At 43.3% G+C, this 24,952-nt stretch overlaps 1 protein-coding gene across 4 annotated transcripts in view; it reads right to left on the bottom strand.

The window, feature by feature from the left end:
• Positions 1-24,557, bottom strand: part of RPS6KC1 (ribosomal protein S6 kinase C1) — a 115,528-nt gene extending 90,971 nt beyond the window's left edge. The window contains exons 1-3 of one of the 4 annotated variants that reach the window (XM_048490853.1): positions 24,313-24,557; positions 15,802-15,837; positions 7,501-7,621 (exon numbers count right to left, since the gene is read on the bottom strand). In XM_048490853.1, the coding sequence (XP_048346810.1) occupies positions 7,501-7,621; positions 15,802-15,837; positions 24,313-24,417 (262 nt within the window). In that variant the 5' untranslated portion in view covers positions 24,418-24,557. Of the gene's footprint in view, positions 1-7,500; positions 7,622-10,739; positions 10,757-15,801; positions 15,838-24,312 lie in introns of those variants that run through there. The other 3 variants (XM_048490769.1, XM_048490932.1, XM_048491016.1) reach the window with 3 other exon arrangements.
• Positions 24,558-24,952: the final 395 nt, after the last annotated feature.

Raw genomic sequence — 24,952 nt, 5'->3', positions numbered from 1 at the left:
GAGACCATCCCAACGTCACATAATTAGTTTCATAATTTAACAGAACAGCTAGAATGGAGTCCAGCAGCACCTTAGGGACTGACAAGATTTTAGTGGTGTAATAAGTGTCAAAAGCTTATACTCCCAACATCTTGTTGGTCTCTAAGGTGCTACTGAACTCAATTGTAGCTGTTGTACTGCAGACCAACATGGCTTTCCTCCAAAAATGGCAATAGGAATTTGAACCTAGGTCTCCTCAGTCCCCACTCGAACCACTGTATCACACTGGCTCTCACCCTCACATCCACTTTGTGTCAGGGAAGACAGACATCTGATGTGCCATACAATCAAACTGTTGACAAGACCTATCTAAACAGGCTACATTACACTGGTCTTGAACCAACTCCATTGGCTACCAATGAATTTCTGGTCACAACTGAAGCAACAACACTAACCTTTAATTTTTGAGCAGGTTTGTTCCTCACCCACAGCCCATGCTCTTTAAAGCTTCAAAGGAAACCTTAATTTCTGCCCCAATCTGAGGTTCAGTGGGTGGCAACAAGATGCAAGTCCTTCTCTGTTGCAATACCAAAGCTCTTGGAGTTCTATGACTTGGGAAGTTCATACAGCTACTTCACCTGCTATTTAGGAAAGCAGCCAAGACTGAACTTCTAAACAGATTTTTAACCACCAGACAAGGTGATAAATTATTCATTCTCTAAGGCATAAACTAAAATCCTTGCCTGCCATTTTAAATTGCTTTGCTGTAAGGATGGGTTTAGGAATATTTTATAATCAAGAGTTCTACTGGAAAGAACAATATCAATTTAATATATAAAGTACATTTTCAGGAGTCAGGCTGGTAAGCAGCAGGCAGATCAAAGAAATTTTCATAGCTTTGCTCTATTATCTTTGACTTTAAATTCCCATGTTCCATGCCAACGTATTATTTTCCAACGGGAAAGGTGGAAAAGTCCAAACTAAGTTCAGGAAAGCAGCATGACGTTTTCCTGTCAAAGGGCCTCGCTTTATAATGTATGGGGCTCTATTGTAACTGCAGTGAAAGAAAGGAAAAAAAACAGACTTTCAAAGTTTAAACACTGTGGGAACAGAAAAGTAACACAACAAAAGAAGAATTCTGACCATTCTATTGTTTGGGAAGGGGTGTGTGGAATACACAGATCTTTCTAAACTTGGCTCTAGGTACTTAAAGAGGTGACCAGAAGGGACAAACAGGGCTCCTCATTACCCAGATATTGCATACTTCCCAAAATATAAGAGCAGCCTTCAAATTTCCTTCTAGTCTGTTTCCTATAGTGACCAGCCAAAAAAATAGAACATGAAGGAAATGGCAGCACTGCCTCCATCACTGGCCCCTAGCAACTGGTATCCAGGGCCATAACTCTCTGAAAGATAAAAATTGCCTTTTGCCATAATGGCCAACACTTGTGGACAGATCTATCTTCCACAGCTGATCTCCTTTTAAAACCATCAAATTACAGACTATCAAATTACAAACTATCAAATGAGTTACATAATCTTTTTGTGATGATGTAGTTGTTTCACTTCTAACTGGCTGCCTGTCTCCATCTTTTTTATCTTTGGTTGGGCCTGATCCATTGATAACATCGCGGGCCCTACCTTTCTCCTCCCTTCCTTGGCCTTGGTTTGGGTGCCTGTTTTAAATAATTTTCATTTTAAAATACTTAGTTATTTAATCTATTTGCTGCATAGGTTTTAAGGGATTAAGTTTTATAGGCTGATTCGTTGATTCGTTGATTTGATTTGTTGATTTGCTGTTTGTTGGAACAGCCATGTTGTGAGCCGCCTCGAGCCCTTCAGGGATGAGGCGGCCTATAAGTTTAATTAATTAATTGAATGAATTGAATGAATGAATGAATGAATGAATGAATGAATGAATGAATGAATAAATAAATAAATAAATAAAACTAGGTGACCTCAAGTTCTATTATAAATGGAGCATTTCCAGGAAGAAATTCAGCACAGGAAGAGCAGCCAATAAGGAAACAAAAGTTTGGATTCCTATGCTGCTAACAGTCCAAGGACAGGATAAATTTTAGTAGCAGCATGGAAAAAGTAATAGCCTGAGCTCCTCCTCCCCCATTCCACTTTGAGGTAATTTTATATGCTTTCCTGAAAGACAAATCACCATGTCCCAAAGTCCTATAAACCTCAATGAATAAATGACAGAACAAAAGTTTTTGTTGTTCCAAGTATACATATCAGGATGCTACTGTATGTATGTCAATATCTGAAGCTATGAACAAGTTTCAAAATGTGGCAAAATGATCCTTGTCAATTAAAAAAGATCAGATATAACTACCGGAGATACAGAAATGTTTGGTTACCCCAACTGACAGTGACAGATGGCAACACTCATGGGAAAGATGCCCTTGGATGGAGAATCCCAGGATACCAGAGGTGGGGCTAATGTTGGTACTGGCAGTCCCTTGAATCTAAAAGTGACTTAATGAAAATAAATACCACTACCTGTCAAGAAATACAAATGGCGCAACAGTAACTGGGAACAGTATGCCAACCCACCCCACAGACTACATTGCCTAGCGTGGAACAAAAAGGTATTCCACAAACATCTTTATTCTGAAAATGTTCACTGATGTTTTCTCTGTGCAGGGGTATCTTTGGAGTGTGATACAATATTATGGTTTGGGTGATATCCATGACTGCCACCAAAGTCCACACAGTAAGTTAATGGGGATGACCTACCAGATACAATTTGCTTGAGCTTAGTGCTGAACCAAACATACAAAATATCACAAATGCATCTCTCTTTCCAGTTCCCTTTCTCAACTCCATAACATGCATTAATATCCTGCATCGTATCATCAATATGTCATGAATGTCTCCATTAAGCCTTTTTTTTAATCCCTGCAGTCCTCAAATAGGGTGGTGGAGCAGGTTTAATTGGTTTAATTCCATTGAGTGGAGTGTTTAATTCTGTGGAGCCCCTGTATTAAGCACCATAGAGGGTGGGCGGGGGGAAGAGCCTGGGAGAAGTTGGTTAGGATTAATATTGGTTGTTGGGGTTATTTTTAAATGAGGTCCTTTGAAGTGTAGCAGGAAGTGTAGCAGGAAGAAACAAGGATTAGAATGGTGTAATACTTGGAAGTTGTAAGCTATTTAACAGTGAAGGGCTTGATAGTTATTGGGGAAGCCAACAAATGGTCAGCGATCACACCTATAGGCGGTGCAGGAAGTATGATGGTGGGAGGAGATTTAACAAAGGAAGAACTCAGAGATATGGTTCTGCTTAGTACTCTTCCAATCTCCATCTCATCCTAAAGGCATGCTGGTGGACAGGCTAGGGAATTATGCTAAGTCCATCAACAATAAGACCAAGACTCTGCAGGACTTCTTTGCCAAGCATAAGTTGGACCTGGCATGTGTGACCAAGACCTGGATGAGGGATGGCGAAACAGTCACCTTGAAATAACTGCCCCCTCCTCAGGTTTCTCGGTCCTCCATCAATCATAGACAAAGGGCAAGGGGAGTGGCAATATTGACTCAGGAGGCTTTCTCCTATAGGGCTCGTCCCACTCCAGAAATTCCAGGTACTGAATGTATAGGCCTGGTGTGGAACACTGGGGAGTCTTTGGCTATCTGGTCAGTGTACGCTGGAGGTTGTGGAGTTCCCCACACTATCAGTTCTGGAGGACTTCAACACTCATGAAAATGGTGTCATCCATGGCACACTGGGACTCTCCTAATTTGTTTCAGGTTCCACACACAAAGCAGGCCACTTCCTGGACTTAATTTTAGGGGTGGGTTTAGTGATAGATCCAATTATTAAAATTCAGGTATCATGGTTGGACCATTATGCTCTAAAGGTCTGTTTGAACATGCCTCTTATTCCTTGCACAGGTGGTGAGCAGATTTATGCCCACTCGCAAAGACTCATTCCAATAAAATTCCATAATGTTCTGCAGGATCTGATGCCTCCCATCAACTCCACGGATGAGTTGATAGGGAACAGGCATAGCCAGCTCTCTGAAGCTATCAATGAACTCATGCCATGATGCCCTCTGTGTTCTTGCCTCAAATCAGCTCCATCGTACAACCCAGAGTGGATGAAGAAGAAGCCAGAGCTAAGATGGCTAAAGTGAGTTTGGCGGAAAACTCATGAAGAAGTAGCAAGAACATCTTATAGGACACTTATGAAGGCCTATGAGATGGTGGTGAAAGCTGTAAAAAGGGGGTTATTTCACATGCAAGCTCATGTCCAGCCCAATTGTTTAGGATGTAGCAATTAATGGCCTTAATGGTGCCCCAAATAGTAGCAATTTGGCTCTTAGATGGGACAGTTTTGCAAGGGTTTTTTGCAAATAAGATCTTGTCACTCCACCAGGACCTTCCTGCCAACTTTGATGTGGTAAATAGAGGCCCCTTAGCCATCTTTGGCCACTCATTGAACCATTTCAACTGATTATCGCAGGATGATGTTGACCGAAACCTGACAGTTGTGAAGTCCATCATGTGCCTCCTGGACCCATGCCCATCCTGACTGGTAAAACGTAGCAGGGAGGCAGTACAGGCCTCTTTGGAGAATACTATCAATCTATCCCTAAGTACCTTCCCCAGGGTCCAAAAAGAGGCTGTGGTGAGGTCGCTCTTTAAAAAGCCATCCTTGGATCCTTTGGATAGTTCCAGTTCCTTCTTGAGTGCGGTGGCTGAACAGCAACAGGCTTTTCTGGAGGAAACATTGGCCCTTGACCCTTTCCAGTTTCCACACTGACCATGGAGTGGAGATGGCTTTGGCTGCCCTCATGGATGACCTTTGGAGACACCTAGACAGAGCCAGGTCAATACTGTTGTTGCTTAACTTAAAATCAGCATTCGGCTTGGTTAGTTATGATCTCTTCATTAACCACCTTGCCTGTGCTGGGATTCATGGGACAGCCTTACAGTGGCTGCGCTCATTTCTCCAAAGCTAAGGACAGAGGGTTTCAACTGGTGAGGGTACTTCTGCCTACCATGCATTGGTATGCAACTCTTTCACCAATATTATTGAACATCTATCCTCGCCTTCTTGACGGGTTGATTCAGAGGTTTGGACTGGTTATCATCAATATGCTGATGACACTCAGTTATACCTTCTGATGGATGGTTATCCAAATATCACCCCAGAAGTTCTTAACAGTTGTCTGGGGGCTGTGGTGGAATGTATGAAGGAGAGTTAGCTGAAGCTCAATTCAGCCAACACAGAGGTCCTGTGGTTGGGTTGAGGAGGGAGGGTTGGAGAAGGCCAATCGCCAACCCTTGATGGTGTGTGGTACCAACTGTCAGGAGTCTAGGTATGTTCCTTGATTACTTCCTGACAATGAAGGTTTTAACTCGCACGGCATTCTATCAACTGGGCCAGGTGAAGCAGTTGGAACCTCATCTACCCCAAGTCAACTTAGTTATAGTGATCAATGCAATGTTCATCCCTAGGCTTGATTACTGTCACTTGCCTTATTCAGGGCTGCCCTTGGGCATGCTCCAGAAACTCCAGTTGTTTCAAAATGCAGAAGCTAAAATCCTTACCAGAACCAAGTAGCAGACACATACCCAACTGGTGCTCTGCCAGCTGACTGGTTCCAAGTGTAGTACCAGTTCAAGTTGAAGGTGCTAGTACGGATGCACAAAGCCCTTAATGGTCTAGGGCCAATAAACCTGCGGGACTGTCTTTCCCACTATGTTCCCAAAAGATCATTATGGTCAGATAATGAAAATCTATTAGTGGTCCCTGGCTCAAAAGATGTCCGGATATCAGGACCAGGGCTCTTTTGGCACTGGCTCTGACATGATGGAACCCCCTGTCCAGTGAGACCAGGCCCTTGTGGGACCTGATGCGATTCTGCAGGACTGGTAAGGCAGAACTGTACCACTGGGCATTTGGTTGAGGCAGCGACGGTTCCACCCTGGTCTCCCTATTCCATCCAGTCCACCTCTTCCCTTAATGAATAGTTTTTATCACTATTTATATTAGATTTTAAGTGTGATTTTAAATTGTATTTATTTTATTTGACAGAGTTTATTTTGATAGAGTTATATTGGATAGAACTGAATTTGCATTCAATAGAGTTATTGTTTCAACATGTTGAACGCTGAAATGTTGTAAACCACCCCAAGCCCGTTAGGGAAGGGGAAGTATAGAAGTCAAACAAATAAATAATCAAAGAGTCTTCTCACTAGCTACAGTTGCCCAGAAAACCTGGGTGCCCAATCACAGAGTGGACTTGGAAATGATAGTTAGGCTCTAAAAGGCTGATGCTTAGCTTCCAAATGTGTATGAAATGTTGGAACTCTGTCCCTATTTCTAATCAAGCCCCTGCTCTTCCCACATGACACCCAACAAGCCACTCCTGAAATCCAGGGGTTCTTCAAGAGCAGCCTTTGAAAATGCTGAAATCAGAACAGGAAATGAGGAAAGCCTGTAGACATGAGCAAAGGTAAAGGGCAATTGGTAAAGGGCAATTAGCTAAAACAGTAGAGCACTTGCACAGCATGCAAGTGATAACAGGATCAATGCCCACATTTTTCAGTGGTGTTAGCACCTCCTCTGCATACAGGATGCCCCAGGTTCAACCCTTGGTATTTCCAGTAAAAGATACCAGATAGCAGATGATGGGAAAAACTTTTCTGCCAGAGATCCTGAAGAGATGCTATCAGGTCTGAATAGACCAGGGGTTCCCAATGTGGTACCTATAGGCCAGGGGTCTGCAACCTGCGGCTCTCCAGATGTTCATGGACTACAATGGACTACAGGGGCTGATGGGATTTGTAGTCCATGAACATCTGGAGGGCCGCAGGTTGCAGACCCCTGCTATAGGCATTGATTTCTTTCTTGGGGCTCACCAAGAATTTAGAAAGTAGGTGGGGCCAGGTAGGGTTCTTGATCAGGAAGGCTTCTGATTGGTCACTGTAAATCAGAAATGCTGTCCAGATAAAACTAATGTTGTTTCAGCAGCATCTACCACTGCATTCCTCTTTTCCAATACATTTTTAAATTACTCTCTCTTCTCTTCTGCATTTGAGATTCTTGTGCGTGTTTGTGTGTGTGGCTATGCCCCATGACATCTTTTTTGGTCTCAAATACTGCAGCAGCCATTCTGTGGTTGTGCCCCCACTACCTTGTGTCAGAATTCCAAAGTTGCCCACAGGCTCAAGATTTTGAGAATATCAGCATTTGAGAGTCAAAGCTCCCTTCATCAAATACAAACTTTGAGGGTACTGGTTATGTCTATAAATATCTATAGTAATCACAAAATTTTACCACATGTTCTGTTGCAGGGGGAAATAAACCTGCCACACCCACCCCAGAGTCTGGTTTTAAGACTGAACATACACATAACGTATTCACCAAAATGTTTTTGGCAAAAGCAAAGTCCAGCTAGCACAACATTGAACTCTGAATATCAACAAATTTGTTCAGCAGTAGTTGGCCATTCCCAAGTGTTTTTAGCAATTTAATATATACATTTATGTATTTATGCTTACCAAATACTATTGCTTTAGCAAAAGGAGGAAACAATTCTGTATGTCTGAATAAGTGTTTATGAATCTGCCAAAGTTCTTTGTGCAATTTCTTAAAGTCACTGTATCTCTTCCAAACGACTATCTGAAGCAAAAACAGAAAACAAAAAAACCCATGAGGCAATTAAGTTATTCCTGCTAATCAAGTATTTACAAAAATATAGCAGAAACCAACACAGTAGGATACAAGAAGTTTCCAATTAGACTTTTAAAAAGTCCTAAAATCTTTAGCTAGTTTTTTAAAAACCCAAACATTGATATTATCCACTTTCTTTTCCAACCCTTAAAAAGTTTTCCCAAAAGATAACTGATGTACGAAGCAAAGTTGTTATCCAATAATAATCCGCAAACTATTTAAGCCATCAATTTTGCACTTTATCCAAGGTAGTCATTGCTCTAATGTCAAGTGCATGAACCAGCTTAAATTCTTCATTTCTAGCTAATATATCCAATATGTACATAAAGGGAACAGTACAACAACATAATTGACAAATATAAAAGATATGACAAAAGTTAGCATTCTAAGAATTTTTTCTTCATTTTCAAAGAAGTAATTATGGCCAAGAAAAAAGCTAAATATAATAATCACAGCATAGGATGAAATCTAAGGGGCACTTCATGCAACTGGCACATGGAAATCCTGCATATATAGTACACTATCCTCATCTTAGTTCACATGTATGGTTGGGACTTAAACAAATGTGAGAAGATTTCTGGCTGGCAATTGTCTGAACCAGCCCCATAGCAGTATAAGCATAAGTCCTCTGGGTCATGTTTTACCTTTTTCAACTACTGGCCTGCAAAGAATACCTTCAAATATTTCACATTCACTTGGATTTCCTCCCCACAGATTTGTAAGCTTCAGTTTCTTTCCCAAAAAGAAGCATTGCATAATTACAACCAAACAATCAACAATCATTTTAGATATAGTTACATTTTGTAATTGCAAAGTGATTGGCTTTAACTTTTTAAAAGTAGATATAATTAACAAATAGTAAGTTGTAAGGAGAGTTATTCCCTCTTGAAGCCCATTGACTTCAACTCTGTTAATATCCATAAACTCCTATGTGATAAATGATGGAGTCTACCCAGGCAGGGTGTCTACTCTTTCTTTGCAAATAAAGCTACTTAAAACTCTCTTCTGTTGGCTTGATATTTGGTAAAGAAATATTGGGCACCACATCTGCACTGCCATTTACAAAAAACATTAAAAAAAATAGCAATTCTTATATTAAAGGAAGAAAAGCAGGCCAATTATAGCAGAGAGGACCAGAGTAAGCCTTCCATTCAGACCAATCAGTTTAAAGCTGGTGCCATTTTAAAGTTGGTTTCTTTACCCATAGGCCGTTTCCGCACGGCCAAAAGCCTTGTGACCGCGATGACGCCGCAAATTAAGGCGACGCGACGTCCCAAAAAAAAGCGTTCATTACACAGACAGGCGGAGCTCGCGGGCGTCCCGCAGCCCTCGCGAAGAGAAAATGTGACGGTTGCGCGACGCGGAAGCGCCATGCGGAAGCGGCGTCTTCAGCGACGTTAAGGCGCCTGCGCGCGACTTCTGGCTGGCCGTGGCAGGCCCGGACGCCATTTTGGCTGACGCACAGCTCCGGTGGCGGCTGTTGCGCGACTGAGATGCGGCGTCGATGCGTCACATGGAGGAAAAAAGAGTGGTTTTAAGCGCTTTTCTGAATACAATCGCCGTCTTCGGCGCCCGGGTTTAAGCGTTTTCAGCTGACGGCGCGACTGCGCACCTCCGCCGCTGCGCGTGCGAACGCTCTCGCTCTGACGCTTCTTTTTCCGTTGCGACGACGTCATATTTTGCCCGTGCGGAAACGGCCATAGTGAAGAACTGCCTCCAGGGTTACCAGACAGGGAAGGTTCCCAGGAGGTAGTTCTTTTAGGATAACACAGATAAGTGCAGGAAGACAGGCTAGTAAACACTTTTGTAGGCTAGTAACTTATACAGAACTATTGGCAAGTCTGCATTAATAAAATACCAGCTTTTTGGTGAGAAAAAAACAGAAAGAGGTTGGCTAATCAAGTTCAAAAGTTTAAAGATAGTTTGGACTAAGCCTGTAATCAGAAGAAGGCTGCATAGAACAGATGCATGCGGGGGAGTGGGAGAGGGAACAAATAAGAGCACCTGCATCCACAGAGTGAGGTATTCAGAGGCCTGCCCATCTCTTTGCCTTTCTCTAATGCAGAGGTGTCCAACTCTGGTGCCCCAGATGTTCATGGACTACGACTCCCATCAGTCCCTGGAAATCATAGTCCATGAACATCTGGGGCACCAGAGTTGGACACCCCTGCTCTAATGGTTACTATACCTTCATTCACTTCAGTCTTTTCTTTCTTTCTTAAAGTCTCAAAAATGTTGAGTTTGGAAAACTGAAACCAAATATGCCATTTAAGCTAAAATATACAGAATCTCCCTATTGGAGTAATTTTAATCCTGTTGTCCTGAGAGTTTGACTGACCGTGGTGGATAATTTGAATTGCTTTCTTAAAGCACTACATACTGTAAGGAAAGATGGCTGCAGCACCGTGCACACAACAACTAATGTGGTATGGGAAAGTGGACACAAGCATACCGTTCCCGCCCCCTTTTTCTGCATAATCATTTGGTCATCTGCAGAAAATGTATGGGACTCTCATGTGCACCAAACTTGTGTAACAAGTCAAATAATTTCAATTCAATTTTACTAGCAATTTTCCTCATCTCGACATTTTGAACATCAGATATTCCCAACGAACAAATGGCAGATTCATTTCTGACAGTAAACACATGTTAAATTGCACTTTGCATCTGGCCCCAAAGTGTATTTTTATCCATGCCTTTGATTGTGGCCAATATGTTTTTATAAATAACATCTAATTTGAGCAAGTATTTGTAAACAAGAATAATTAATAATAATAAGAAATTATATGATTTTTTAAACCAAAACCACAATGGGTTTGGTTACTGTTTCCAATTACTTTTAAGGGAGTAAGAAACCATGATGTAAAATCTTTCTGCTTAGAATTAATCAGATCTACACAATTTGCGACCCACCAAGCCAAACATGAATTATCAGCATCAGTCCACCAAGTGTGCAACAGACCTCCTCTCTTTACTATCAGCCCAGGGTGGCAAAAACCAGTGTTGCTAAGCTATTGCATACTGGTGGCCTTTGTTAAACTTGATAGATCACAAAAATGGCACAGACCTGGACTACAGAGATGTGGGGAAAGAATGGGATCTATCCAACCATCCAGCAGTCAACTATTCAGTGGCATTTGGGAAGGGATAATAGAGATGAAGGTGGAAAGACAAAAACACAAGAGACAAAATTAATCAAAAAGGCATGTCTAGACTTTTCCTTATTTATGAGATGAGTACAAAACATTTGTGATCCTAAGACATAGTTTTTAAATTCAATATTTTACCTGTACCAAAATTTAGATTTTCAAATACAAGCAGCAACAATTAGAGGTGCCCAATACATATAAGGCTGCAGAATAAATCTGCTTCTGAAAATATTATTCATGGTTATTTGTAGCTTATGACCATGATCTTCAGTTATAAAGAAGTTCACTACTCCCAGCTAGTCAACTACAAGACTGACTCCTGTCACTAAGAATAATTTTTTCTTTCTTATTTCTTGTTAGAATTGTGGAAGAACAGAATCCTAAAAGCTTACCAAAAAGAGGATAACAAGTAAGCATGAGAACATTCTGATCAGAGCAAAGGTGGAGCTTCCTTAGGGACATCTGGGAACAAATGCCTCGGGCGGCCACCATTCAGTCACATGGGGGGTGGAAATTCGAGGCCCGCCGGCAGCCCCTCCCTCCCTGCCTCCTTTCCTGATGGGCGGCACGTGAGGAGGGCGCAAGGTGGGCCAGGCACAGCAGGAGCACAGTGGAGGCTGGTGGGCAGGCAGAGCCGTGCGCATCTCCCTCATGGACAGGCTGGAGGAGGCCAAATCCTGCTGCCCAGCTGAGCCCTTCTGGCGACTGACAACCCAGTTCCACAAGCGCTCGGGCACACGGGGTGAGGGAGGCAGAGGAGGGGACCAAACCGGGTGGCAGGGATCAGCCTCTTCCCGGCTGTCCATGAGGGAGACGTGGGAGACAGCTGACTCCGCCCACTCACCCACTGGCCTCTGCCGTGCTCCTGCTGTTCCTGACCTGCCACTACAAAGCCTTGCTGCTCCTGAGGTGCCACAGGCGCCGCCACACCAACCACCTCCCGCTGCTGGGCCCCGCCAGCAGAGGGCAGGAGGTGGGCGTCAGAGGAGCGCCATTCGGCCAGAAATCGAGGCCAGCAATGACAGCGAGGCCAGCTGAGGTAAGTGGGGGGCGGGGGACGCTCTTGGGCAGGTGTTGCCCGGGGTGCCATTTCCCCTCCTTATGCTTCTGGATCAGAGGGGCATGTGAATGTCCTGATTTCTTCCATTAGTTATTTTCTGTCTTTCAATGGGTGTCTGTGCTATCCTACACAAAAACATGCTCCAAATGGCATGTTTAGACACTACTTCACTCTTCTAAGTAAGGGAGATCCCACATTCAAATAATGGCTCTGTGAAATAGAACCTGCTAGCACGTGCAGGTTCTGCCATTGCCTCCTACCTGTGAGAGAAATGGTGGAGGCTGGGATTTTGAAGCTCAAAACCCACTCCTGATCTTCCTGTAATCCTGGAAACAAAGTAAGATTTCAACAACTGACAGCCAGAGTGATGTGCTGATTAGAGAGCTGGATGAGAGAGACCCAGATTCAGTTCCTGATTCTGCCACAGAAGATCACTGGATAACATGGGCCAATGACTGTCTCCCAGCCCAACCTACCTCACAGGCTGTGAGTATAAAAAGGAGAGAGTAATGTTGTAAGCCTCTTTGGATCCCCATTAGAACCAGGGTATAAATATGTAAATAAATAAACAGGCCCAAAAGTTATTTAAAAATTGCCTTCCCAATAAAGGAATTGTATATCAGCAGTTGCTTTGCTTATGATAGATAATCCTCAAGAGGGAGGAAAGAAGCTAATTATGAGCAATGTCCAAGTTCACACTAAAGCTACAGCCAAAATGCCAGCATCCAAAACGGTGAAGCCCTACAGCTCAGAATTCTGCATCCCACAGGCTCAAACTGAACCCTGCTCTAAAAGTGTTTATCTTTTTTAGAGAAAAAAATAGAAATCAGTCTGATGTAATAAACCTTTATTTCAGCTATCTTTCGGGCTGCGACAAGGTTTCCTACATGTCACAATTATTTAACACCACCTTTATGAATTAAAAATTTCCAAAGGATGGTATTTCGGCATTCAGGAGCTGATGGAAACTTTAGAAATCACTAACGGCACAGCAGAAATTCACAATCCGCAAAACATTATGCTTTATTTAATAAGTTTTGTGGATGTCCTGCTATGATGACAACCCAAATCAGAACATAAGCCAAAACTGCTAGACTGAAGGGAGCTTCTGACTATGAATGAGTACGTTTAATACAAAACCATGCAATACTCTAAGAAGATTGTGACAGCTAATTTTTTTCATGGATACATATAGTTTCATGGATACTTTTTTTTCATGGATACATATAGTTCAAGATACTGGAGAAAAAAGAACATCAAACTAAAACAAAGCAGATCTAGACAGAGTCCAAAATTAATCTACACCTAATCGGGGGGGGGGGGGGCGCGGCGGCAGAGACAACTTACACAGCCCTGCTTCAGAACAGACAATAGGCGGCGCAGGTTGCTGGGGGAAAAGAAGAAACCACTTTGTTTCCTGGAAAAGCATATAGCAGCATATGACGCCTCCCTTTTTCGTGCCGCAAGTCTGCACAACTAAAGGGGGCGTTCCTGGCTAAAACTGCACTGGGAGCTGACTAAAGTTGGCTTCCACCTTCAGAAGAACCCCATCCATGCAGGCTCCTGTGGAAGAGGTGTGCCCCACCTCTTGGATTGCACAGTAAGTAGCCTAGATGTGCAAGTCCAGCTGTTAATGATAGTACCTTTTGGAGGTCATTAAATCATAGAGTTGTCATAAATCAGATGCAATTTGACAGGACATAACATACACACATAGAAATGAGTCTAATGATGTTGAAAGAGAAAATGTAAAGGACTTTTTAATGGTTATTTATAGTGAATGGAGAAAGATTTGAAAGCCCAGTTTTCTCCCTGAACACAGGCAACAGAAAGTGACATCTGCCATTATCAAGATAACATTTTGATCCTGCTGAATGATACAGATTCAGCAACACTCAAAAATCTATCATAATATCCCAAGTTGATGTTTATTATTTTTTAAAAAATCCCACCAGATCTTTAATACTAAATTTTGTCTTGTGGAGGAATGCACAGTGCATTGTTCATTACAGTAAAGATGGCATTTTAGTCATTTCTGCAATGCATACAGTACATATTAAATCTTTTTAAAGGAGATCGTAACATAGAATAACACTGCAGTCCTATGCAAAGTTATTCTAGTTTCAGTGAAATCAGTAGGCTTAGAATTAGAACAACACTGCAAGAAATTACACTGCAAGTGCCTTTACAATTCATATCTGACCATATTTTCCAGCATCACCTGCTCCTCATCGTTCCCTTCTGTCCTCTTCAATCAATGTGAAATGCCTCAGGTGGAATCCCATCTCCTGGTAACTATATCTGACTTATTCGCTCCCTCTACTTGCTGACTGCTCCTCTCTGCTTTGACTGCAAGCCATCAAGCCATTAGATGCAATGCTCTCAGCCCCAACTCTCCTTCCTTCTCTTAGTGCAGTGGTTCTCAACCTGTGAGTCGCGACCCCTTTGGGGGTTGAACGACCCTTTCACAGGGGTCACCTAAGACCAACAGAAAACACATATTTCAGTTGGTCTTAGGAAATAATTTTATGGTTGGGGGTCACCACAACATGAGGAACTGTATTAAAGGGTCACAGCATTAGGAAGGTTGAGAACCACTGTCTTAGCAGCATTTTTATTGAATCCACTGACAACAAAGATCCTCTGAAGATGCCAGCCACAGATGCAGGCGACATGTCAGGAGAGAATGCTGCTAGAACACAGCCATAAAGCCCGGAAACCACACAGCACCTCAATATCTGTTATTGTTAACCTCTGTTTTGTCTGCTTTTCTTTCTCTTGCATTCCTTTAGGAGTGTTCTGCTTATAGTTCCTGGGGAGGGCAGAATTAGGGGAAGGGAGGCAGCACAGCAGGAAAGTGACGTCATATGTCATACAGTCTACCTTGGAAACAGTCATTTGCTCCAGGGGAACTAATCTCTGTTGTCTATAAATTAGTTGAAATTCCAGGAAAACTCCAGGTCCCACCTGGAAGTCAGCAACCCTATCTACACTGTTTGCTACCAGTTTTCCTCGCTGTACCTCCTCCCCTAAAGCAGAAATTAGTTCTCCGTTGCCAAAATCTATCTGTACCCTTCATCTTGATCCCATTCATCTTACTGGGCAGGAGGTGCATCACTTAAGTGCCTGGACATTCCAAGCATTTAATTCCTATCCCTCAGCTAACCATGTCAGTCCCACCAAGAATCTCTTTGACCCATCTAGCAAGCCTGTTTTTTCTTCTCCTTTGTCTGGTGCTCAGTCCCAGCCACAACTGCCATATTTTTGCAACCTTTTATACTCATACACAGCATGTGAGGGGGAGAAATGGCCACCACACATAAAAACCATCAACAGCAGCAGATATACAAGAAAGGTGACATTACTAGTTGTTAAACAGACAATATTTGGTACCTGCCATATGATTAGCAGCAGCATTAAGAAATTATTAAGCAAAAGAAATATGTTTTTGCCAGATTTCTGCTTTAGCATATGAAATTACCAATTCATAAGCGAGAGTGTGCACCCCCCATCCTCTCCAATTTTCTCTCTTCCTGGAAAACAATTATTACTATTTATTTATGAGAAAAAATAGAAAAGAAAGAACAGCTACAGGAAAGATTTGGCTTGTGATGAACTTGGCTTGTGAGAAATTGAGCCATTAGGGATATTAGACTTCAATAGCCAAACCAGGTCCAACAGCACAAATAGAAAATTTAACAAAAGGTAGTTGTGTACCTTGAAATTTTGATTACTGATTTCTAACTATCCTGTCTTATTATTACAGACCTATTTATTTATTCTCCTCTGCAATATATGGATGACACAGATATATGCTTACTTTTGTGCTACATGTCAAAAACTACTAGATGAAGTCAATGTTGCTACTTCTTTTTAAAAAGTAATAAGAATGTCAAAAAGCAAAAATACAAATAAGTTACCTCCTGGACATCTTCTGGATTTCTTCGTGAAACAATCTGAAAAACAATAGCAGGAAATTTGTCAATGAATGATGAAGTTTTAAGCAGCAAGAATATCTGGTATGACAAAAAACCATTCTCTGTCCCCTTCCTAATATCTATAGATCACTTTCACAGTATAAGCAATAGCTTTAAAAAGACTCTATGCATATGTAACATAGCACTGGTAAATTCTTCTTGTCCACCAATGGCTTGTTTAATTCAGGCCTAAGCTGTATCACCTAAACAGATGGTTGGATGTTCCTTCATACAAAAAAATCCAGAGAGATAAAAAACTAGCCTGTAAGGGAAAGGTAAGCTAGAATTTATCTCCTTGACATCTAGTTTTCTACATGAATAGATTTTTAATACTCATGTGACTTCTAAAAATGAGGTCTTATTCTACGTACACATACTGTTAAAAAAAAGTCCTCAACTTGTATGATTCACTTAGCTGAACTCAGCCCATCAGTCCTCAAGAAATGTTTTGCAATCTCAGTCAAGAAACAAACCAAACAAAAATAGATTTAATCAGACTCTAGGTGAATCACAAATTGGGCAAGACTATTCTAGAATAAGTAAATTGGGAAGACAGTGCCTAACCGCTTAACATTCCAGAGATGTCCAACAACAGCTTATGAATTCAAATAAGGAAATTTCTCAGGGCACGAAAGACAGAGTAGACATATCTTTGCCCCACTACCCACCAAAAGTTCATCAGAAGCAATATTTCTCTGGAATTATGGTTCCAAACTCCAAAAAATGAAAAGAGGCCGTCACTGGTTGCAGATAGGATCATTTGGGGAAGAAGCCACTTGGAGGAATAGCAAATGCGAGGATAGTTGTGGTTCATGGTTCTTACGTGAAAGAACTCAAGCGTTACTTACTAACAACTCGGTGTGATGAATCATCTTCAGTCTTGTTGAAGGCATAACAACTATGTTCATGGTCATATAGAACGCTCTAAAGTTATTAGGAAATCACTATATGGGAATAAGATCAAATATCATCCTCCTCCACCTTCTGGAAAAGTTTTAAGTAAAGATTTCTAAAACTATGTGAAAGCACTTCAAACTATCTGCATAACTACTAACCAACCATAATTGGGACCATAAAAGAGTGTGTGACATTATATACAGCCCAGACAGACAAGAAAATGAGACCATGCCCAAGCAGATATACTTCTCCCAGGATGACACATTTTTTAATAAGTTTTCAACTTGCAAGTAACCTAGATGTTTCTACCACAACAGCAGCAAGCCAAAGTTGTTACCACAGCTGCTGTTAAGAGGCTCAAACATCTGTAAACTACGATATGAGAAAGCCAATTTTGCTGTTTCTTCTAGACCAAATGAAGCCCAGTCTTTGGGTTGTTCTGATGAACTTTTTCATAGTAGACGTGCAAAGATTGGGAAGCAGGAAGAAAGCCTTGTCCTTCCAGCTCCACAACAGGCTGTTCTGTGCCGTGAATGTTGCGTTGTGGTGTTTTTACAGATCCATGTTCTGGACATTATCTAAAGGCTCTCCTGACAAACAGTATTCTTCCTCCAGTAGGGATAGCCTACAGAAAAAAAAATGTCCTGTCCTTTTACCAGAGACTTAATATGATGTTATTTGCCAGGTGATGCTAAAAAAGAAGCTTCAGTGGCTCATTTCCACACATGACACCTCTATTAAAGAGTCGTGGCTTTTTTTGACAGGCTTCTTGCATTCCTGTGCATCAAACCTCTGTTGGAGGGACAGGGAACTTTTTCTTGGTTGTTGGCAACTCTGGAAATCACTGTTAGGAGGACTGGGGGCAAATAATAGGAGAAGAAGCAGGGACACATGGAGGGGATAATATCTCCCCTCCCTCACAGACTCTAACTGCATGTCCCATGGCCTGCATAGCCTCTCTATGATATCAGAGCATGCAGACCAATTGCAGCCAAAACATTCTCCTGACAACACAGACCAACACCACAGGATTAAAAACTGGGCAACACAGCCTATAAGCTGCTGTGAATTAAGTTGTAGGGAAACTATTTTCTGCTCACTGAATGGAAAGGCAGTGTGTTTCTTGTGAAATAAACAAAGATCCTTTTTAAAATCTTCAAATTCAATTAGTAAGTGTTGAAATTTGAATTAAAATCAATGACAGCAGCACCAAGATCCATGAACTACGCTCTGTACAACTGTTTATCTCTATTCTATGCCCAGAGATGGTCCTTTCAAAAGCTGGATGGTCCTTTCAAAAGCTGCTATTCCAGCCTTGATTTCTGATGCGGGGAGGGGTACTTTTTCCCTGCAGTATTCAGATTTTAAAATATACAAGCCTTGGTTACTGTGGAGCCAGATAAAGCCAAGAGAGCATGATGCAGTATTCTAGAGACAGTACAGGTGCACAAGCAAAAAAGAAAGAAAAGCAGCTGGGTCAAATGCCAAGTTGAACAATTTTCTCCATGGTAGAACAATCCTGGCTTTAACTATGTGCAGCACAAGGTCTTGCACAAGTTGTCTGTCGAGTCTGCCCTACATTATGTTTTCCCCCCTTTCACTCATCCACCAATTACGCTTAAAGAACTGAATCAACCTCAGAATGCATGAGCATTCCTCGGTTATCTACCATCACCTTAAGTCAGCCTGCCTACTTTACCCTGTTTCCCCGAATATAAGACATCCCCTGAAAATAAGACATAGTAGAGGTTTTGCTGATGTGCGAAATATAAGGCATCCCCGGAAAGTAAGACGTAGCAAAGTTTTTGTTTGGAAGCATACCCGAAGAACAGAACACAGAAAAATAAGACATCCCCTGAAAATAAGACATAGCACATTTTTGGGAGCAAAAATTAATATAAGGCACTGTCTTATTTTCGGGGAAACACAGTAGTATCTCTTAAGGCACCACAGAGCATTCCCACAACCTAGTGACTGCTGGAGGCAAGTTTGCACAATTGACCCAATAGCAAGAAAGTGAGGGAAGGATATCATAAATCAGTTTTTTTAAAAAACAGGATCAGTTAGACCAGGATCTCACCTTTTCTACCACAAGGAACAGACAAAAACAGGCAGGGGCAGGAAAATGCAATGATCAAACTAAAGATTAAGATACACCTTCTGCAGAAGCATTATCTAGGGAAAATGTAGCCCGGTGCAAAGTCTTAGCCCCCACCCCACCCAACACACAAACACACGTAGTCCGGGGACATTTGCCAGGGATTGAATTTAGGACCTTACGATTGCCCAGCTGATGCTCAACCACTAAGCCAATGCCCCTCCCCAAAGTAAGCAATTAGGAATAATGTACTCCTCTGGAACATAAGGAATTGGGACCTCTTGAGACTTTAGGGTTACTCTGGAATGGGGACTGTGGGATAAGGAGCAGGTGGGGTGAGAATTTGCTGAGTCCCTGTCCTTCCACTTGGGGAGTGGTGATACCTATTACTCTACTGGGATGGGTGGGGAAGGTTCGGTAAAGAAGGGGATGGAGGGACCAGGACACCCAACTGGGATGGGGAAGCCAGTCAGTTTTCTCCTGCCCCAAACACCAGTGCCTTCAATAGTGGCATAGGAGACTGTAGATACCAACAGTATAAGGTCATAGGGGAAAGTTGCATCTTCTTTTAATTTTTCTTGGTGGGGAGGAGGCGCCCCTGTTGGTTTGCTGCCTGCAGGGGATCTTTCTCTCTTTCTCCCAAGAGAAGGGGGGAGTTAGGAAGGGGGTTCCTGAGAAGTGGAGAGAGGGAACTGGGGCCCAAAAGTGCTAAGAGGGAGGGGGAGAAGATGACTCACTCCTGGATGCCTCTTCAGCTGCCAGGAGAGCCCAACCCAGGAGATGCACCCCTCATTTTGGGGCTCTGCTGGGGGGCCAAGTTGGATTCCTGGCCAGGCATGCTGCGCTCCACTCGGCTCCCGGGAGAGCAATTCCAGTGGAGGGGACGGGGTGCCCGAGCAGGTGGCCCTAGAAAGATGGCCTAGCCAGTTCTGCCCAGGGAGGCACAGCTTGGCGGTTCTCAGAGGGCCGGGGTGGCACTTGTTGATGTGGCGCCTACCCCAGGTGAGCTGAGAAGGTGGCAGCACAGTGCTTCCAGGTGAAGGTCTGGCCGGCATGCAGGAGGCGCAGGTGCTGCTCTTGGCTGCTCCGGATGGTGAACGCATCGCCACACGCCAGGCACGGGTGGTCACCCTCACCTGACGCCCCCTCCTCCAGCACTTCGGGGCCTGGGCCAGCGGCAGTGGGGTGTCGTCGACCAGGTCATCTCAAAATCAGGAGGGAAGGAGGAGAGAAGAAGGGAGTGAGGGGCATTTTTCTGGGCCCCCCACTTAACTCTGTCTGGGGACATTTGCCCCATGTGTCCCTCTGGGCAGTACGCCCCTGACCTTCTGTGCCACATTCTGTGGACACACTTTGTACTGTAGAAAATTATAGAAGATAGCTCTTTTTTCAAATTAGTAACAGTTAAATCTCTTCATCTCTACACTCCATGTAAACAAGAACAATTATATAACACCATCCAGTGCCATGCCAACTAGATTACTACAAAGCGAACAAGGGCCAGTCTTTGAAGGCTGCTTGGAAATATTGGCCGATTATGCACAAGGCGTTTGTTGCATGATAGAGGCGAACATCCACCACAGCAAGATTTCTTGTATGGACGTATTTCCTCTAGCCCTGCTTTCACTTTCCGCTCTCTCCACGGCACGCAAATCCACTTATAGCATGATTTTAATTTTGCTTCGCTGCCAGAGCAGGACAGATTTGCCTGTAGGCATAACTGCCCTGGACCTTTTCCCTCTGCCCATAGCCAGCCTGCCTAGCCTTATCCCTCCAAACTCCCTTGCACTGCTTTGCATGCTTCAACCTCGCCCTCCTCACTGTTGCCTACTACTTCTCGCTTCTTGTCCTGCTGTATCATTTCTATTGCCCATGGCCTCCCCTCTCCTGCATATCTTCAGATCTTTAGATTTAAAAAAATTAAATAACCATATCAATAGATCAATAAATTGATACTAACACTAGAAACAAGTAAAAATAATAAGCCTAATCGATCAGTCCAAACACCTGATGTGCCCCTGCATTTGATCAACAGAACGGGATATCTCCAGCCTCGTAGTTTTATACCCAAGCAATCAGTGATTCCAGACCCACCTGGAAAAGCCCATTGGTCTTGATGTTTGGGTTTACAGCACATCAGGAGGCAGTTGATCGTGAATCTGGGGAACTTAGCAAATAGCAGTTCCTGATGTCCTTTTGCAGTTGTGCAGTTTGCACGCTGCCATTACTCCCCTTTCACTTCCCACCATAAAAGACAATCAGTGCACAGTGCACAAATGCCAAACTCAAGACTTTTCTTTAATAGTTTGCCTTTTTATGTCGATATCTCGATCTATTGATAGATTGAGAAATTGATTTATCGATCTATTGATGAGATTAAAGATAAAAATTAAAGATTGTTTAAAAATAAACATATATGCATGACAGGGCCTCGAGCCCCCTGGGGATGAGGCGGCCTATAAGTCAAATAAATAAATAAATGAATGAATGAATGAATGAATGAATGAATGAATGAATGAATGAATGAATGAATGAATAAATAAATAAATAAATAAAAAGAGTACCCCTGGACACCAACAGGGTGGTGGGTAATAATGTTGAACATGCCCTGAAACAAAGATTCCCCATTCAATTCTCTTTGAAGTTGCAGGAACCAAGCCATGTGTAATCGGCCATTAAGTCATTGAGAATGAGGCAACAAAGTTACGGGGACTAGGGCATTTTTTCTCACTCTTTTTCCAGGAATTCGGAGCAACATTGTTATTCCATTTCATTTTAGCCTCAAAACAATCTTGTGAGGTAATCTGGACTGAGAAAGAATGACAGATCCCGGGCTGTCGAAGGCTTTCATGGCCAGAATCACTGGGGGGATGTGTGGTTTCCGGGAGTATGGCCATGTTCTAGTGGCATTTTCGGCTGACGTTTCACCTGCATTTGTGGCTGGCATCTTCAGAGATCCCAGGTTACCTAGCATGTTTCATGGCACAGTGGGGATTTGAACTCTGGCATCCTAGATTCTAATCCAACACTCTGACCTCTTCCCCACACTCAACCAGGTATTTGGAACATCTCTGGCCAGAATTTAAATCACTTCATAGACTCCATGTTTATTTCCAGGAAAATTCAAAGTGCTGAGTTGGACTGTAAGTCTAGAGTTGCCTGCTGTCTGGAGAAAAACTGTGCTGTCCCTTTAACACAGGCAATTGTTATTTAGCAATTGATATAACTTAGCAACAAGACATAAATGGCTCATTTCTTTCTAGCAGAGTCTTCCAGTGTTTCATCTTGGGTTTGTGGAAGCAAGTGCTTCTGTGCTTGTCCCATCCTACCAATTTCATTTCAGAATAGTGACCACATGGTTCTAATAGTGTTTCCCTGTCTCTGAATTGAGGGAAGCGACAGAAATCTTGTTCCAGTTATCTCTTTCTAATGCTAGTAATGAATCAGTGCCTCAATCTACAGTTCTGTGCCCACAGCAGAAAACTGCATGCACATGACTGCATGCCAGAATCTCTGCATGTTTCGCTGTGGAACAGATGGTTGATACTGGGCTGGGGGTGCCCAAAAGGTGAAATAAGCTAAGAAAGAAAGACACAAAGTTTAACAAACCATTCTCTTTCTGTAAGCCATTCTCTCTCAGTCTCAACCCTCTAACAAACCTTACAAGATTGTTGTAAAGGTAACTAAGAATGCAAGTGAAGCATCTTTAACATTCTAAAGCTCCATATAAAATGCTATGCTTTTGCTGTCAGTATTCATAGGGCAATTTCAGGCAGCACATTCATTTCAGCCCCAAGTGCTAAATGTCTTGTGTGAAAAGCAGTGCAGCTGCACAGAAGTTTTATGTGCAGTTCTTCACAGACCCTGTATGCATTATGTAAAGGCAGTTCCCCCCATCCTCCGCCACCATGCTCACCCAAGCAGCAACTCCCCTTTGCTCCAGCTGGGCTTTATACAGAAAGGCAGGTGACAAAAGATTGCATGGCAGCTAACAAACCAGCATCCTTTCATGGGACGTGATGCTCTCAATCTCAAATAGGTTGTGTGAAACTTTCAATTTTTTACTTACTTATCCTTTACTTACTGGGGAGAAATCCCAAGCTGATAAGAATAAGTGTGTTTGTGCACCACTTCCCCTCACCACATGGAGAATGCAACATTTGAATGGAGAATCTGCCTGAAATTTATTTCCCAAATTTGTTGAGGCATCAGTTTGGCCAGGGTACTTGCTGAAAACCTGGTGGTGCAAGGGCACTGCTGTGCCATGCCTATGACCTTAGGGCAATGAAAGGGACAATATTATCTGTGGTTTGTACACAGTGCCGATAGTTCTTTCTTTTCAGGGGTACATTGGAGAGAATACAGTACTGTGCTCAAGGACCAGTCTACAAAACAGATGAGCTATTCAACCGCAACCTCTACATGCCCTTTGCAGACAAGATCCACTCATCATTTGGGCAATGATGCGCATGCTCAACATGCCTTCGCTAAGATGGTGGTTGTCCTTTTTGAGCTAACCACTGTGTAAAGCAACATGGGACACTATTTCTACAGGCTTCTAAATTATAGCCGTGATCTTTTGCTTTTCTCAGAAACAAATCCCTCCTACTGTGCTCAGCGGAGCAAAGGACTGCAGTGTCAGTCACTTCTGTCAGAATTCTTCCCTCTCTTACCATGACAGCTAAAAATATACTTCTCTTCCCCCACTCCCTCCACTCAGGCACACAGAAAATCAGGAACTAATGAGGGTGAGAGCACTACTTTCCTCTTCAGAGGGACAGATGAGGGTGGGGGGGGAGAGAATACTGCTTTCACTATCTAGGAAAGTAAATCAACAGTGGGGTCAGGATGATGGAAAGATCCCTGCATCCTAGGGCAGAGTTGCACTGGAAATAGTAACGAAGAGAGACAAGAGGATCCTCGCTGTTTGCTTGCCCACTAAGGGCAGATCTAGGGCAGTATTTGTGTGTAGGAGCAGATCTAAGACTGGTTGAGGTCTGAGGTCATAACACAATACATGTTAGGTCCAACCCACAAATGTGGCAGGGGGCACAGATGTGGCAGGGGGCACAGATGAATGGCATATCTACTTTCTAAGATCGCAGGTCACTAGATTGGGCAAAATCTCTGTTTGGGACCATTGCAAGCTGCTGCCAGGGACAAGATCCAGTGCTAAGATTAGATGGCCATAGGTGTGACTCGGAAAAAAGGCCTTTTACGAGCCTAGAACCGTTCTAGAAGGAGACTCCGCACCTTCCTCCTTCCACTGAGGAACGGGAAATCATTTCACCACCCCCGCCCAAACACACACACTTATCGTCACCAAGGATGGGGAGATTCCTTCCCCACCCCCACCCCTACACAAACACACATATTTTTTGGCTGCAGATGAGCTGCCTCTCCCTGGGCTTCCCTTTCTCCAGTCTTTCCCTGGGGAAAATAAAACCCTTAAAACTCACCCGCGCGGTGACCTTATAGAGGGTGTATCCCCGAGGATGGCGTTTGGGCTCGGTGACCGTGTAGAATCGGGCCACCTCCCCGCCTCGATCCCGCGGGGAGATCATCCTTGGAGCTGCTGGCGCTGCTGCTGTTGCTGCTGCTTCCCCGGCGCCGCCAGTCAGCAGCAGATCCACTCCCGGGTCAGGCAGAAGCCGGCGGCGGAAGCAGCTGCGTAGAAGCCAGTCCCCTCCTCTGGCAAGTTGGCGCTCTTGGGAGGCGAAGAAGCGGATCCCCCAGCAAAAAGCCAGTCGCCCACACACGGAAAAAAGGCTGGACAGGCGCCTTTTAGCTCCGCAGCAAAAGAAAGGGCGGCGCGTCTGTGTCTTCCAGAGAGTGCCGAGATCGAGCGAGACCACCGTCGCAAATGTACGGACAGATGTCTTCGTATGAACTTCTTCAGTTCAAGACAGATGTGCTTCTCTCTGCACAGCTTAATTTCTAGAAAGAGAGCTGCCAGGACTCTGCTCTTTCTGGAAGTCTCTGAGCGGAAGCCCTTCCCACTAATAATAATAATTAGCGTTTGTATGGTTCAAAGCACTGCACATGCATTATCTTCCAATAACCCTGTAAGGTAGGCCAGTAATCTTATCCCCATACTTC

The sequence above is a fragment of the Sphaerodactylus townsendi genome, linkage group LG01 (assembly GCF_021028975.2).
Source record: "Sphaerodactylus townsendi isolate TG3544 linkage group LG01, MPM_Stown_v2.3, whole genome shotgun sequence".
In the NCBI taxonomy this organism is placed as follows: domain Eukaryota; kingdom Metazoa; phylum Chordata; class Lepidosauria; order Squamata; family Sphaerodactylidae; genus Sphaerodactylus; species Sphaerodactylus townsendi.
The sequence above is the reverse complement of the archived record's forward strand: the minus strand, read 5'-3'. Positions and strand labels throughout refer to the sequence as shown.